General features: G+C 65.3%; 2 protein-coding genes across 2 annotated transcripts; one reads left to right on the top strand and one right to left on the bottom strand.

Moving 5' to 3' along the window:
• The first annotated feature begins 307 nt into the window (after positions 1-307).
• PNKP (polynucleotide kinase 3'-phosphatase) lies at positions 308-6,192 on the top strand. Its single transcript, XM_058529909.1, is given in 18 exon segments — positions 308-421; positions 672-835; positions 1,496-1,542; positions 1,852-2,151; positions 2,860-2,939; positions 3,019-3,076; positions 3,166-3,273; positions 3,533-3,604; positions 4,582-4,630; positions 4,741-4,811; positions 4,883-4,975; positions 5,057-5,153; positions 5,238-5,299; positions 5,522-5,614; positions 5,616-5,632; positions 5,707-5,794; positions 5,875-5,936; positions 6,014-6,192. Coding segments are annotated over 17 exon segments (1,566 nt in total). The 5' UTR covers positions 308-421; positions 672-684; the 3' UTR covers positions 6,132-6,192.
• Positions 6,193-6,644: 452 nt separating this feature from the next.
• PTOV1 (PTOV1 extended AT-hook containing adaptor protein) lies at positions 6,645-15,909 on the bottom strand. The gene is made up of 14 exons (XM_058530730.1): positions 15,663-15,909; positions 12,988-13,125; positions 12,778-12,860; positions 12,647-12,704; positions 12,460-12,567; positions 10,735-10,890; positions 10,131-10,217; positions 9,972-10,045; positions 9,838-9,895; positions 9,367-9,471; positions 7,683-7,892; positions 7,457-7,575; positions 7,097-7,193; positions 6,645-6,899 (listed from the first exon to the last, which is right to left on the bottom strand). Exons 1-14 carry the CDS (start codon positions 15,831-15,833, stop codon positions 6,645-6,647), a joined length of 1,719 nt encoding a protein of 572 aa, XP_058386713.1. The 5' UTR covers positions 15,834-15,909.
• Between the last annotated feature and the right edge of the window lie 148 nt (positions 15,910-16,057).

Here is a 16,057-nt window from a genome sequence, read left to right as displayed (position 1 = left end):
TGCAGCCTTGAGGGTGGGGAATGCTGTCGGGGGCGGGGATTTCTCCGACTGACAGTCATCGTCAAATGGGAAAGAACTTCCTCTCGCTGTAACTATCACCAGCGAAGGGAATGAAAGTAAGAGTTCAACGCGGAAAGAGGAAAATCTGTGAACAGAGGACCCACCCCGCCTAGTGGCCTGAGTCTCACACTGCAGCAAGAGAGATAAAGGTCAGAGCTGCGGAGGGACCGGAGGGGCTGTAGGTCTGGGCAGGGGCGGGGCTCCGGTCGTGGGAGGAGCCAAGGCCCCGCCCCCTTCGGGAGGACGAGTCATTTCCGTCAGCCCAGGAACTGAGCGAGCCGCCGGCGGAGCTGCGGGCGAAGCGGCTCGGGTGGACCCTCCCGGGTCGGGAGCGGAGGGTGATCCCGGGCGGCGGGCACGGGTGAGCGCGGGGCGAGGCGGGTAATTCTCGGCCTTTGCCCTGGGAAGTGGGGTCCGGGCTCCCCGAGGGCCGGAGCGGGGCGTCGTCGCCTGGGAAACGGCGCGAGCCCCAGGCCGGCGAGTGGGTGGGATTTCCGGAGGCTTCAGAGGATGAAAGGAATCCCTGTGGAGGGGGCGAGAGGAGGCGGGACTTCCTGCAGACATCTGTGGGCGACCTGCCACTCAAACCTATTTAACCTGCTTCCCCGCAGGCGGGCACCCAGGATGGCCGAGGAGGGGGCCCAGGGCCGCCTCTGGCTGGAGAGCCCCCCTGGGGGGGCGCCCCCCATCTTCCTTCCATCGGACAGGCAAACCCTGGTCCTAGGCCGGGGACCCCTGACCCAGGTTACCGACCGGAAGTGCTCCAGAAACCAAGGTGGGCGGGGGCGGGGCCTGAGCTGGAGGGGGTGTGGCCTGCTTCCGGCGCGGGAACACAGTCCATGGGAAAGATGGACAGTCGATCCCGTAAGGGACGTGCTTGGCCACCAGGCTGAACTGCGTGGTGCAGCCAGGGCTGAAGTTGGCAGGGGCCCTCTGGGGAGCACAGGCAGAGAAAGGTTGTGCCGGACCTGGAACCAGCCAGACCCCTTGGGGGGGAGGGGATGGTGCCAATCCCGCGACACTTGTCACTGGGCAGAGAAGGATGCTCACAGTGCACCGTGAAAGCTTGAATCAGGCCCCGACCCTGGTCAAGGAGAGAGCCGAGCCTATGGAGAAAAGTGCATGGTGCTCAGCAGGGAGGGGCGGTGACGGGCCAAGCCCAGGACCGGCGTCAGCCGCGCTCTTCGTTGAGAAGCCAGTTCCGTACAGAAAAACACCCACCCTGTCCCAGGCGAGGACCAGTGTCACAGGCAGTCCTTAGGCCTTTATCTGGCTACTGCATGTCCAAGAATAGACCAGTTTTAGAAATAAACGGCTCCTCCTCCCGAACGGGTGCTTAGCTCCATCCTGTGGCCTGTTGCTGGCCGTGCTCCCCAGGGATGAGGGAAGCAATAATACAAAGGATGCTAATCCTGACTCCACCCCCAACCCTCAGTGGAGCTGGTCGCAGACCCTGAGACCCGGACCGTGGCGGTGAAGCAGGTACCAGCTCCTTGGCAAGGCCTGGGGGTGGGGTCGGGGCGGAATCGCAACCCAGCAGGGAGCAGGCCCTTTGGGCGGGAAGAGGGTGTGGCCTGTTTCAGTGGGTAAACACCCACCTCCATTTAAATTGGTTAAGACTGGATGCCTGTAACCTTTCCGAACCTCTGATTGGTGATACACAGTGGGGAGGTGGGGCTTAGGGGTCTGATTGGCAGTTGGAGAAAGGCAAGTTCTTTGCTGGGATATTTGATTGGCGGAGGTTACCGGTGGGGGCGGAGCCAGTATCAGCTCCTCCCTCTTCCTCTACAGCTGGGAGTTAACCCCTCAACTGCCGGGACGCAGGTGCTGAACCCGGGGTCCAAGGGCTCTCTGGGGGTGGGGGACACGCTGTATTTGGTCAACGGCCTCCACCCGCTGACCCTGCGCTGGGAAGAGGCCCGCACAGCAGAATCCCAGCCAGACACTCCACCTGGCACACCTCCGGTGGCCCCAGACGAGGAGAAGGGAGTTGAGCAGCAGAAAAAGCGGATGCGGAAGTCATCCCCCGGCTGGGAGAGTTTCGGAAAGCTGCTAGTGTTCACGGCACCTGGCGTGAGGCCCCGGGGCAAGGTGAGGGCCACCACAGACTGGGGACTCAACCCCAGGTTTGCTATGTGCCCCTGGGCAGGTCACTCAACCTCTCTTAGCCTCCACTCACTCTTCTGAGAAGTGGTCCTGATGACATATCCAGGGGTTGTTGTAAGCACTGGGGGAATTGATGACCCGCGGTGACCACCCAGTAACCATAACAACGATCATGAACATTTTTGGCAGGAGCTGCTATGATGAGTATTTCTTAGGTCCAGAGAGACTTGAGTTCAGATGCTGTTACACCACGTTCTCTGAGACCCACTTCCCGCCAGTAAAATGACAAATCCATGAAAAGCATGTGGCACAGACCCTGCCGGGCAGTCAGCACCCAAACAAAACTCAGCTCCTGTGTTTATTTTCACGGTTATCAGCCCTCTGAGGTGGAGAAGGCCAGGGGAGAAGGGGGGATAGGATATGAGCCCCATTTTAAAGATTGGAATACTAAGAGCTTCGGAAGAGCGGGAGACGGTACAGTGAAGATTGCAGGCTCTGCACTCAGGTGTCGGGGACATATCCTTGCTGTGCCTTATCCTTACATAAGACGCACAGGCTCTCTGTGACTCAGTTTCCCCAGCTGTAAGGGGCGGGTGGTAATAGTCCCTTCCTCGCCGGGTTGCGGTGAACCAGCCTGTGAGCGAGGGCGATCAGAGGTGTGACGCTGCTGCTGTTTCTCTTGGGTGACGCCAGGTGGCCGGCTTTGATCTGGATGGGACCCTCATCACCACACGGTCTGGGAAGGTCTTTCCCACCGGCCCCAGTGACTGGAGGTGATACGAGGCAGGAGAAGGGGGTGAGTGAGGCCCCCTCCGGGCCCCAGGTCACCTCGCCGCTTCCCGCCCGCCCTAGGATCTTGTACCTGGAGATTCCGCGTAAGCTGCGGGAGCTGGACGCCGAGGGCTACAAGGTGTGCGCGTGCGCGTGCGCGGTGGCCGGCCGCGGGGCGGGCTGGGGCCCTGGTGAGGAGGGTCCCGGTGACACCTGTCTGCTCCCCAGCTGGTGATCTTCACCAACCAGATGGGCATCGGGCGCGGGAAGCTGCCGGCAGAGGAGTTCAAGACCAAGGTGGAGGCTGTGCTGGAGAAGCTGGGGGTCCCCTTTCAGGTACGGCTGCAAGGGAGGCTGAAGGGTTGTGTTGGGGACAGGGACCGTCCTCAGGACGGAGCAGGGACCCTGGTGAGTGGGGCGGGGGCCGCGGGTGGGTTACGCTGACAGGGACCCATCATGAGCGGCGGGTTCTGGGGCACTGGGGGCCCTCCTGGATCGGCGAGGGTTGGGGGAGCATCCTGGGGACCCGTGTGCCCCTGAAGGGCTCTGGGCGCCTGAGGAGGAGCCAAGGACGGTGTCCGGCCCCCGTCCACAGGTGCTGGTGGCCACGCACGCCGGCCTGTACCGGAAGCCGGTGATCGGCATGTGGGACCATCTACGGGAGCAGGTGAGCGGGGCTTCCCCACGCTCCTTTCTCTCTGCGGCGGCGCCCTGCCCGCCCTCCCCACGCCGGGGGCTGGTCCTCGGGCTCCCTCTCCCCTCCTCCCTCTGCCTCTCCCCTCCTCGCCGTCTCCGTTTTTAGCCGTTAAGTGCTAGTGTGGGTACGTGAGGCCAGTGCTCTTAAACTGAAAACCAGAGTGGTCGAGAGAGAGAAATCACTCATTGATTGACAGCCATTCGTGTGTGCGTTTGTTCTGAAGTTCGACAGCTTCTTGAGCTGAAGATATTAGTGAACGGGACAGACCCGCCGGCTCCCGGGCGCCCCCCGAGCAGGGAGGGCGCGGACTGTAACCGCAGACTGATGGGAGCAGTAGGGCAGGGGGTGAAGCAGGACGAGGCGGGTGTCGTTCCAGCTCGGGAGGGCAGGGAAGGTCTCTGCGGTGCCATCGGAGGGAAGCTCTGCAGTTGGGGCGGGCGGGAGCCATGTGGGCATCTAGGGACGAGCGTCCCATGGGAGTACCGGCAGGTGCAAAGGCCCTGAGGAAAGGGCCGAGCCGGTGTGTTAGGGACAGTGAGGGGGCCGCGTGGCTGGACCTCAGTGGGTGACAGGAGAGGGCAGACGCGAGGCCAGAGGGCGAGCAGGGGTCTGCCTGGGTGAGGCCTCGAGGGCCAGGACTTGGTGCCCTCTGGTGGCCGTGTGGGGAACAGCCGGGGACGAGGGCGGAAGCGGGAGACCAGCCAGAAGCGACTGAATAGTCGAGGCGGGAGACACTGGTGGCGAGGATCGAGGTGGTGGCGGTGAAGGGGTTGAGAAGTGGCCCCAGGGTGGGGCCGACAGAATTTGCTGATGGGTCAGGTGTGGGGCCTGAAAGGTTGGAGATGGCCTGACGCAGGGCACAGACCGCGGAACGCGTCGGCCCGTGCTCTGGGGGAGCAGATGTGGGAGCTGGTTCCTTACGCCTGTTGTGTGTCACCTGTCCCCAGGCCAACGAGGGCGTGCCCATTTCCATTGGGGACAGCGTCTTCGTGGGAGGTAAGGGCCCGGGTGCGAGGGGAGTGTGTGGATCCTCGGGGCTGATGTGGGGGCGCTGGGGCCCCTGAGGGTGCAGGTGGAGATGGGGGCGTGCCCTCCATGTGTTCCAGACGCAGCTGGACGCCCAGCCAACTGGGCCCCTGGGCGAAAGAAGAAAGACTTCTCTTGTGCCGACCGCCTGGTGAGGCCCTCTGCCCCCCCGCCCCCCGGAGCCCGGCCCCCACCCTCTCTAACCTCCGCCCTCGCCCTCAGTTTGCCCTCAACCTTGGCCTGCCCTTCGCCACGCCAGAGGAGTTCTTTCTGAAGTGGCCCGTGGCCAGCTTCGAGCTCCCTGCCTTTGACCCGGTGAGGCCTCTGGGCGGGATGGGGGGGAGTCAGGGGGACCCGGGCCACCCCAGGTCCTCACTCATCATGTCCCCCTCCCAGAGGACCATCTCCCCCTCCGGGCCGCTCTGCCTCCCTGAGTCCAGCTCCCTCTTGAGCTCCGACCCCGAGGTGGTCGTCGCCGTGGGATTTCCTGGGGGTGAGACGCCCTGACCCCTGACCTCCAGAAGCCCCAGCCTCACTCCGGGTCCCCGGGCTCCCACTGACACCGCCCCCTTCACAGCTGGGAAGTCCACCTTCCTCCAGGAGCATCTCGTGTCAGCTGGATACGTCCACGTGAACAGGGTAGGGCTGTCTGCAGCCCCAGGCTGAGGCCAGAAGCCCCCCCCCATGTCCCCAGTCCCTGTCCCCTTCCCCGCTTCCCTCCCCAGTCACTGCGGGTCTCTGGACTAAACCTGTCTCCTCCCTCCGGGTCTCTGCTCCGCCTTATCTATCCCTGTCCACCTTCTCTGGACCCCTGTCCCCTCTCTGGTTCTCCTGACCCGTCTGTCTGCTCCCCGTCCCTAGGACACTCTGGGCTCGTGGCAGCGCTGCGTGACCATGTGTGAGACAGCTCTAAAGCAAGGGAAACGCGTCGTGATCGACAACACAAACCCAGACCCCCGCGAGCCGGGCCAGGTATAGGGTCCCCTGGGTGGCCTCTGTGGGGTGGGCTCGGGCCCCTTACCAGCCGGCCCCTTCCCGGCCCCCAGGTACATCAAGTGTGCCCGGGACGCAGGCGTCCCCTGCCGCTGCTTCCTCTTCAGCGCCACCCTGGAGCAGGCACGCCACAACAACCGGGTGAGCCGCCTCCCCCCACCCCCGACCTCCCCCTGACACCCCCCTGGCCCGGCCGGCCTGACCTCCACCCGCCCCCGCAGTTCCGGGAGATGACGGGCTCCTCGCATGTCCCCGTGACCGACGTGGTCATGTACGGCTACAGGTAGGCAGGGTCACAGCGGCAGCGCCGGGGGGCACGGGCTGGGCCAGGCGGCGCCTCCCTCACCCCTCTGCCCCCAGGAAGCAGTTCGAGGCGCCGACGCTGGCCGAGGGCTTCTCGGCCATCCTGGAGATCCCGTTCCGGCTGCGTGTGGAGCCGCGGCTCGAGCGCCTGTACCGCCAGTTCTCTGAGGGCTGAGCCGCCCCCACCCCGCCCTGCGCCCCACCCTCCACCCCCCCAATAAATGCTATTTTTCTTTAACCTGGGCCAGCATTTTGCTGGGGAGAAGGGTGGTCTGCCCAGCCAAGGGCAGGCCCCAGTGAGCTGCCAGCTGGGGGGGGGGGGGCATCCCAGAAGACTGAGTGTCCTGGGCTCCTGGGGTGGGCACTGTTGGGGGCTCTGTCTCGAGCTAAGCATTCGGCCCACCTCGGGGCCAACCTCGCCCCCTGCAGAGGAGACTTGGGCTTCTCAGGGCCTGGCTGCTGGTGCTCCAGACGGAGGTTGGGGAGCCCCAGGGGCAGGGCCCCGCTGCAGAGCCGGCCACGAGCCTGCGCGACCCGACCCACGGTTCGGCGAGGCCAGGCGTGCGACCCCGAGGGCGAGCCTGAGCCCAGATCCCTTGAGAAGCGAGCAGCTCTGCCCACCAGCCTTGACCCGGGCTGTGGCCTGGACCCGCAGCTGGGAGGGCCTGCAGCTCGAGCCGACCCCAAGTCAAACACCGCCCTCATCCACATCTGCGTCCAGCTCAGCGCGGCCCCTGAACCCACGGGAGCCGGGGAGCAGCAGGGCAGGCAGCGCCGGGAAGTGGGGCCTCGGAGCACAGCCAGCCCTGGAGGCCTTGAAGATGAGGCCCCAGCCCATTGCCCGGCCCTTGGCTGGGAAGGCCCCGAGCCGGGTCACTGGCAGCTCCCTGTGCGCTGCCCCCTCCCAGCTCAGACAGCAGTCCCTAAGGCAGACCCCTGGAGTCTGTTAGAGACGCACGCCCCCAGGGCCCGCCCAGCTGGACCCGAGCTCAGGCAGGGCTGGGCCATCAGCCTGCCGGGACCGAGGGCACTCAGGGCTGAGGACCACTGTCCTGGAGGGACAGGCGTCCCCAGCCACGGCGTCAGCACAGTGAGCACGGGGACCGGGGGCTTTTAAAAGATTTTATTGGGGAAACGTACAGGGGTGGGGACCGTCCTTGGAGACATCTCAGGACTCTGTCCTCCATCTCGCTGGGCGGCTGCAGTCCCCAGGGGCCCCTGCTCAGAAGCATCTGACCTGGGGGCAGGGGGATGGCGGGAGGGGCTGGACATGGGCTCCCAGGAGCCCTTGGGCCCCCCCCCCCCCCAGACTCTGAGCCTCCAGGGCCCTGGGGACAGGGGGAAGAGCCCCCTGCCCAGCCCGGAGACCCCAGCTGCGTTGTCTCCGGGGGTGGGTGGGGCTGGGGCTGGGGTTTCCCATGAGGCCTGGGATACAGGGGCTGACGGGCCCCTCTCTCCGCTGGTCTCTCAAGGCCAGGGTCACGCTCCTTCCTCCCAAACCCCCGGCACGTCCGAGGGTCCGGCCTGCACTCAACACGGTTGCCACTCACCAGTCTCGGCAGGGGCCTCGTCTGTGACTCCTGGAGGGGCCCAGCCAGGGGTGCCACTACCCCCCCCATCTGTGGGGGAGGAAGGGGAGGAGTCAGCAGGGGAGGAGGAGCGGGGCCGGAGGGCCCCCTGCCCACCCCCCCAACCTCCCCTCCTGCCTCAGCCCTCCTCTCTCCTCCCCCTGCCTCACCCCTCGCTGCTGCTGCTCCTGCTCCAGGTTCCGCTGCAGGACCTGCTGCTGGTTGGCGATGACGCGCCGGATGCCGTTGACGAAGTTGCTCTGGTCGTGGGGGATGAGGCCGATGAAGATCTTCTTCTCGGACGAGTAGAGCAGCATGAGCACGCGCACCTCGCACAGCGCCTTGTAGGAGAAGTGCACGCAGCCGGCCTGGAGGGCAGAGTTGGCGTCACGGGCCGGCCCCGGCACAGCGCTCCTCCCACTGTGACAGGCAAACGGGGGCCCGCACCCCCCGACAGCTGGCCGCAGAGCATGCTCTGTCCCCACAGCCCGTTACTGCTCCCGTTTGGGGACGAAGGGACAGAAGCCCAGAGACAGCTGCCCAATGCCCCCAGGGGCTGTGCACAGGAGCCCAGGAGCCCGCTCCGACTCTCCAAGGAGACCGGCGCCCGCTGCCGGCAGCGCCACCCGCCGCCCGATGGGGCCTGGAACGTCCTGGAAACAGCACCTGGCCCGCAGCAGGCAGGGTCAGCCATGACCACACACAAAGGCCACACTGGGAGACACATGCGCAGGGGCCAGTCCAGCCAGGGAGCTGGGCACTAGGGCTCCCCCACCACGTGCAGCCCCCAGGCAGCCAGGGCGGGCGCTGACCGCTAACCTCCCGCCCGGCCAAGCTGCATCACCACAGCCCGGGGTGCGGCTCCGAGTCACAAGAGGGCGGTGGACTCAGTGTTCCCCGCTCCGTTCCCCGGCTACTCCCTCTCCGCAGCCCGGGCATCACCAGGCCCATGGCACAGGTGGGCAAAGCGAGGCTGAGAGCTCAAGGACCCTCAGGCGGCCGGGAGGAGGCCCTCAGGGCGCGCCCGCCTGGCCGCACCCACCTGGGCCAACAGTGGCCTGACGTGGGGCCCCGCGTGAGCCCAGGGGAGGCCCGGCCGGGGTACCCGGGCCTCTACAGGTTTCGCTGAGGGACTCCATGCTTCTCAACTTTTTTAACGCCAAAAAAATACACAAGCTGCCCCTCAGATGCACAACCACACGGCTCTGATGGCTTCAGCGCACGGAGAGACGGTGACGGGGACACAGGTTACCTGGGTCCAGCAAACACCCCAACACTGGACAGCGCTGGCCACAGCTCCACAAGCCCCGACATCCAGCCCTCCCTACCTCACAGATGGAGAAACTGAGGCCGGGACAGAGGAAAGGACTGGGCACTCGTAAGAGCTCAGGGTGGAGGCAGACAGACCTCCCTGCCGGAGCACGGCCTTCGGGAGCCATGGGCTCCCACTGGGAAACCCTGTCCCCGGGGAGGGGGCGGGGGGTGGTGTGAGGAGCTGGGAGCCCGGGGTCGGCACTGGCAACATCAGCCCTCCAGGCCCGCACCAGACGGATCAAGCCCCCGCCCGGCCCCTGCTGGCACTGCCTCTGAGCTCACTTGCCCCATCTGTAAAACGGGGTCCCCCACCCCCTTCCCAGAGCCCCAAGGGCGTCACAGCCCGGGGGGCCATCGTGTCCAGGCACAGGGCACACAGGCCACGCCGTGGGCCACCCCCGCTCTCTCCCCAACCAGCTTTGGGGAAACCGTCACTGGTTTGTCTCCTTTTGGTTTCTAAACACCTGAGTGGACCCCACTCTGTGCGTCCCAGCCGCACGTCCCCCCCGCTCTGCCCCGCCCACTCACGAAGCCGTTGTCCATGATCCGGCACAGGCTCTTGAGCGTCTCCAGGTCCTTGGTGAAGTGGAACTGCACCAGGCGGGAGTTCCGGAACAGCGGCACCAGCGTGGTCTGCGGGGAAGCCGAGGGCCGGCTTCCTGAGACGTCAGCTCGGGGCCCGCCCACAGCCTCACTGCTGCCTCCTTCCTCCCCACATGGCGGCCTAGCTCACACCCCCAGACAGGCCCTGAGACCCTCAAAGCTGGGCCTGTGGGATCCCCCGCCACTGCCCTCACCTGCCTCCACACACTGGGCAGGTGGCCTCCAGCCACAGGGCCTTTGCATGTGCTGTCCTCTACCTCGAACACCCTCTTCCTCCTCCCCCTGGCAACTCAAGGCTCTCCTTAGGGAAATGCCCTCAGCAGCCCCACGGCCCCCAGGTCTGGAACAGCTCCTGTCACGCCGACCTGGCAGGCCAAGTGCCCCCTCCCCACTCACCAGCAGTTGCTGCGGGATGAGCTGCATGTACAGCTTCCTCGGCCACTGCTCAGTCCTCCTGCGGGGCACGGGAGGACCAGGGTCAGGAGGCCAGGTCTTGCTAGACACCGCCTCTGCCCCTGCCCGACACTCACAGGATCTCCCCTTGGTTCACGTAGACGTGCGACGGCAGCCACCGCTTGGACCGACTGTTGGGATCAGGCCTTGGCTTTTGGGGAGAGGAAGAAGGGAGACAGTCAGGAGTGAGAGGCACCTGCAGTCAGCAAGGTCTCCCGGGCCACCCCAGGGCTCACCTCCTGCCACTCCATGACTCCACTCCACGCCAGGAACTTGTTGTTGACGATCTGGACTGGGCCCGCGACGCCCCCAGGTCCCACTGCCTGTGGGAAGAGATGGGGGCGGGGGCTGCTGCCCAGGGGCTCCCCAGAGGCGGCTTCTGGGAAACCTCGATGCTGTCCCAAGCCCCTCCCAACCCTTCCTCTGCTCCCTGCCCCCGCCCTGCCCAGCCCGGCCTGCCCAGGAGACCCTCGCCCCAGCCTGTCCACAGCCCCAGAGGACTCCCCAGGGCCGGCCCTGACCCTCAGGACGGGGTACAGAGCCCAGGAGCACTGCCTCTAAGAAGCGGGCAACCAGAGGATTTGTCGCACAAACTGGGACGCTTCTAGGAGAAAGGGACACTACGAATCACTAGTACAGCGTACCCCAGGACACGTGGTCGCCTCCCGGAGCCTCACACCAGCCCTCCCCTCCCCTCCCCATGACGAGCCCCCCGCCCGCCCAGCTCCCGCTCCACACCAGTGTCCCGTCCCTACTGCCGGGACCCTACCTCGGTCGGGTCCCCCCGCCCCTCACAGCCTCGCCGACAGGGCCCCTGGCGGGCCCGGGCTCCCCGCACACCTGTTTCCGGGTGGTGATGACCTGCCGGATGGCGCTGACGAAGCCGCTCTGGTCGTAGGGGATGAGGCCCATGAAGATCTTCTTCTTGGACGAGTAGAGCAGCATGAGCACGCGCACCTCGCACGGGGAGATGTGGGGGAAGAGCATGCAGCCCGCCTGTGGGGGCCGGGAGGTCAGGACCCAGGGCCCTGCCGCGCAGGCCGGACGCCCCTCCACGCCAACCCGAGACCGCCCCGGCTGGGGACGAGGTCACCGCGGGACACCACAGTCCTAAACAAGGGGCGCGCAGCCACAAAGCGTCGGTCCGAGAGCGCGTGAACGTGCGCCTCAGTGTCCCTGCGCCTGTGATCGCAGTCGCGGTGGGGGCCGGGCCTGGGGCCGCATCTCGGCTGTGAGGAGCCTGAGGGCCCCGTGTGCCGCCCGTGGAGCCCTGGCGGCCCGGGCCTGGCTGACGGAGGGGACCTGGCCTGGGGGTTAGAGCAGAACTGTGGGCCCAGACTGCCTGGGTGCAACCCGGCTCTGCTGCCTCCTAGCTGTGCGACCCAAAGCACATCCCCTCAGGCTTCTAGGCCTCAGTTTCCCCATCTGTAAAACGGCATAACAACAGCACACACACTAAGTGCCACATAAATGCTCGTTACACAAGACGCTGGTGCCTCCTCCATGGGATGTGGGAGAACGTCAGCCTGATAGACGTCCCCGTCTAGGGTGTCTGGAGAAAGGGGCTGCACTTCCGAGAACGCCTCCTGGCGCACCCTGCCCCAGCGCTGCCTGACCTCTCCCTCGCCCCGGCTCAAGCCCAAGGCCACTCACCCAGGGAACCCATCCCTGGCCTTCCCGGACCCACGAGCAGCTGACTCTCCCAGAGCTCCCAGCGGGCCCAGGAGTGTCGACCGACAGTCACAGAGGGCGTGTGTGACATCCATCTTCCTGTGGCCCGGGAGGCCCCCGGGGCTGGGCAGAGCAGGCCCTCAGCAAACGGTGCTGGATGAAGGGGTGACCGGTCGGGCAAGAAACCCCACACCAGTCACAACTCCTGGTTTGTCCAGGCCCCGGGAAAAAGCAGATCCACCTAGATGTGACAGGGTGTGGCAAACAGCGCCCCCTGGAGGCAGCAGCCCAGAGGTGGAGGTGGGGGCCTCTCCCAAAGGGGAACAGGGACTGGAGGAGACCCCAGAGCCGAGTCCTCAGGTGTCCTGGGCAGAAAGCTCACTCCCACCTGGTGCCCACCCCTCCCTATCACCTGCCCCCTTCCACAACCAGACCCCTGGGGGCAGTGGGTGGTGCTGCTGACAGCACTGCCCAGACTCCAGGGCTGCAGGGACCAGGCTGAAGCAGCGCCCCTTCCTGACTCGGGCCATCTCAGCAGCCCACTCGCCACAAACCCACTGCCCCCAGTGGCCCTCGGGAGTAAGCCCTACCGTCAGTGCCACTGGGCAGATGAGGAAACTGAGACCAGCACAGGCAAGGCCCTCCTCCCGGCCACCTCCATTCACCCGTTCCTGCCACACGTCATGTCCCAGGAGGGCCAGCCCAGGTCCCTCCATCACTCACCCCCATGGGCAGCTCTCAGGGCCTGGGGCCTCCACTCTCTGCTCTCCTGAGAACTTCTGAGATCCTAACTCACAGACCGGGACCGCGATGTCGTCAAAGAGAACAAGGCCCCCGGCCCCCCAGGAGAGACCCAGTGTCCCGGCAGAGCTCGCCCCCCCGCCCCCCACTCACGAAGCCGTTGCCCATGATGCGGCAGAGCCCCTTGAGGGAGTCGCAGTCTCTGTTGGTGAAGTGGAACTGTGCCAGCTGCGAGTTGCGGAACAGGGGGCCCAGCGTGGTCTGGGGGACAAGGGGACAGCCGGTCACTGCTGGGTGGGGGGCTCTGAGGAGCGGGCGGGGGACTGCGGGCGGCTCTCACCAGCAGCTGCTGGGGGATCAGCTGCATGATCAGCTTCTGCGGCCACTGGTCGGTCTCCCTGCGGGGAGGAGAGGTCAGGGGAGGCCCGCCGCCGCCGCCCGCCCGCCGCCCGCTGCCCGCCGGGCACTCACAGGTTCTCGCCCTGGTTCACGTAGGCCTGGCAGGGGAGCACCCGCTTCAGCTTCGCGGTGGAGTCCGAGTAGGGTCTGCGCTTCTGTGGCGGGGGCGGGAGGGGTCACCGGCCACAGCCCAGGTCCGCCCCCACCCGCAGGGGCAGACGGGACCCTCGAGACCGGCCCGCAGCCCCACAGGGACTCACGAGGGGACCTGACCCGGCTCACCTCCTGCCACTCGAGGACGCCGCTCCAGGCCAGCAGCTTGTTGCTCAGCCGGTGCCCGCCCACGGCCAGGCCCCCGAGGGTGAGCCCAGGTGAGGAGGGCCCGATGGGACCCAGGGCCCCGAAGACCCGAGCACCTTGCTGCGGCAGAGGGGGTGGGGAAACTGAGGCTGGGGGACCCACAGGGCAGGCCGTCCCCCACACACCCTAGAGGTGACATCCCAATGATCAGACCCAAATTGCCCACTCAGACCTCCGGGGGCCAGGTCCAAGCCCCCTGTCCCAAAGGTCAAGACCCCGTATGGTTGACCCCCACATCCTTTTCCTGCTGCCACCTCAGGACCCTCCTCCTTCAGAGCCTGTGGGTCACCTCAACACTGGCCCATGTAAGGTCCCTGAGAGCCACCAGCCCGCTTCCACGTCCAGCCTTTGCACTGGCTGTGCTCTCGGCCGGGAACGCAGTCCCCGTCCCCGAGGAGGTGCCACCCACTCGTCCTCCCGGCCTGATCGATTCTTGGTCCCTCTGTCAAGACCCAATTCAGAAGCCGCCTCCCTGGGGCTCCAGGCTGCGTGTGTGTGTGTGTCTGTCTGGCACACTGGTCTGCCCCATCCCGCCCATGCTCACGGCCCTTCCTGGGTTCCTCATGGCCCTCAAGAGAAAGTCCCGACTCTTCCCCTCTGGCTCCTGCCAACCCTTCCCTCCCCATGTCAGGCTGACCCCAAGGAGGCAGCGACCAGAAGCACACACAGAACCATGCGGGGATGCAGAGAAACATCCAAAAGAGAGCGTGTAGCAACACCTGGAGAGGTCTCAAACCCAACATCTTCAGAGAGTTTGCATTAACACCAAGAAAAGGTTCCAGTAACACAGCTGAGGAAATACACGTACTACTCAGAGAGCACTCTCCCAGCTGTCTTTTTTTAAACCAAAACCATCTCAAAGCAAACAAGGGAAGGCTTCAGAACAGCCTGGCAGCAGGAGACTCACGAAACCCTCACCGGTAAGCACCTCCAGACAGCAGAAAGAGATTCTAACAGTTGTCATTTTTCATTTTATTACTGACGGGCATTTCCCAAATTTCATATAAAACACACAGATGTCTTTTGTCCCAGAATAACAACAGGCAGGGCAAATTTTATTTTGTGGGGGCTTAAAAAGCAAAACAACCCAAGAAAGCATGCTCTCCATCCAGGCAGGGGATTCTGGGATTTGGGTAATCGTATGAGATCGAAAAGAAAACGAGAGAACATCTGGGTGTAAGAACGTGTTGGTGTGTGTTCACCGTTAAGAGTGTGTCTGAGATGGAAAACAGGTGCCACAGCCCTGGGTTTGTAGGTTCCACTGCTGGGACAAATAGCATCTGAAAAAATATAGTTAAAGCCCACAGCTGGAAGGGACTTTGGGATTCACACCACTGCACTTAAGAACCCAGGCAGCGTGAGCCCCGGGAACATGTGTTTACAGTCGGCTGGTCTGGGAGGACAGGCTGACCATGCAGAACTGCAAAGATGTTTTTTTATCCCGAGCATAATGACCAGGGATGCTTGCCTGAAGCCCGGGTTCCCCTGCCACAGCAGGATGCCCAGGGCAAGGCAGGAGGACCGAATGCAAGGACCAGGCTTAAGAACAACCCGAAAGGACACCACACATCTGGGCAACTGTGTGCAAGACGCGGCTGTACCGCCACGTGTGCTTCGTTGACTACTCCACAGGGAAACCTATTCGGTACTCGGAAAGAGGAGGAAAGCCTTAGGATGCACGTTTAAGGACGCAAGAAGCGCTTTTGCAGGACTAGACATGAACGCCGAAGGAAGAGGGGAAGGCAGTGGAGCAAACGGGTACGTTTAAGTTTTGGGAGACGCTCCGAGTCTGCGCATCTATGTTTAAGATCCGAAGAAACCTGTTTAAGGCTTGTGTTGAGCTGCCACAGCTCCGCGCCATGCCCAAGGTTGGAGCACTGTATTTAATGAGTGAACTTAAGCGCCAGCCTAGGGTAGAACGCACACCTGGGCAAGCATGTGCACGGCTGGGCTGTGCGCGAAACGTCGGGATGTGCGGTTTCACCCCTCCAAAGAAGTAAACCTCGTCCAGATTTTTGCAAAGTGTGTGCATGCCTAGGTCTGGGCAAGCGTGTGCAGCTCAGCAAAGCGGGATGTTTATGTTTAAGGTCTGGGCTTGCTGCAATCCGTAAGAGCATCCCACATCTGGGCGAGAGCGCAAATCCGGGACGCACACGCCGCGGGCGCCGTGCAGAACGCCCCCGGGCGCAACACCCGGGCGCGCGAGTGCCCGACGCGGGGCCCTCGGGCCGCCGCGCCCCCGCCCCCTTCCCGTTTCCAGCTCTCCTGCCCGGAGAGAAACCAACTTTCCAACTGGAAAAATCAGCGCGCACGCCGGCCGTCGCCCGCCGGCCCCCCAGCCCGCGTTTAAATCGGGCCGCGGAGTCAGCAGTAATTTGAGCCCTCCCCGCCCCCGTCCCCCACCCCCGCCGCCCCGAACGCGTAACAAAGGGGCGAGCCCGGCGCGTACCACCGGGGGCTTCCACGGGGGACGTCGGCCCCGGCGGGACCACCCTTCGGGCCACCCGGGAGACCCCGGAAGAGAGGGGTCCGTGGACAAAGACGCCAGCCCGGGGGCGGGGCCGTGGAAGGCTCTGGAAAAAGGGCGGGGGGCTCACCATGGGAGGGGCCGAGCGGGCCCGGATCCGCGGCGGCTGCGGGCCCCGGGGGCTGGCCGGCCAGGAGCGCGAGCGGGCGGCGCGCACCGTGAGGGGCCGCGGGGGTCGGCCGCGACCCCCGAGGGGGCCCCCGGCGCCGGAGCGGTGCGGGGCGCGGCGCGGACGGACCATGGCAGGCGCGGACCGAGGGGGCGGGGGGCTGCCACGGGCCGCACGGGGGGCTGCGGGCTCCGTCGACTGAGGGGCGCGCGCGCGGGGCTTCGGGGGAGACGGGCTGGGAAGTACCAAGCGCGGGGGACGCGCCGCCGGAGAGGGGTCGCCGCGGCCGAACCACTGTGGCGCGCGGGGGAGCGCGGCGCCTACCAACGGCGTCCGTGAGGGGGCGTGGCCGGGGC

This window comes from Diceros bicornis, chromosome 34 (genome assembly GCF_020826845.1).
Source record: "Diceros bicornis minor isolate mBicDic1 chromosome 34, mDicBic1.mat.cur, whole genome shotgun sequence".
Lineage (NCBI taxonomy): Eukaryota > Metazoa > Chordata > Mammalia > Perissodactyla > Rhinocerotidae > Diceros > Diceros bicornis.
This window is presented reverse-complemented; position numbering and strand designations above follow the sequence as displayed.

What these genes read in the sequence shown, in the direction of transcription:
- PTOV1 (XM_058530730.1), bottom strand. Translation starts at nt 15,833, where the DNA reads ATGGTCCGTCCGCGCCGCGCCCCGCACCGCTCCGGCGCCGGGGGCCCC. An exon ending in TCATCACCACCCGGAAACAG is followed by an intron (nt 10,218 to 10,734) that starts GTGTGCGGGGAG and finishes CTCTTCCCACAG; the next exon opens with GCAGTGGGACCTGGGGGCGT. An exon ending in TCATCCCGCAGCAACTGCTG is followed by an intron (nt 9,472 to 9,837) that starts GTGAGTGGGGAG and finishes GCTTCCCCGCAG; the next exon opens with ACCACGCTGGTGCCGCTGTT.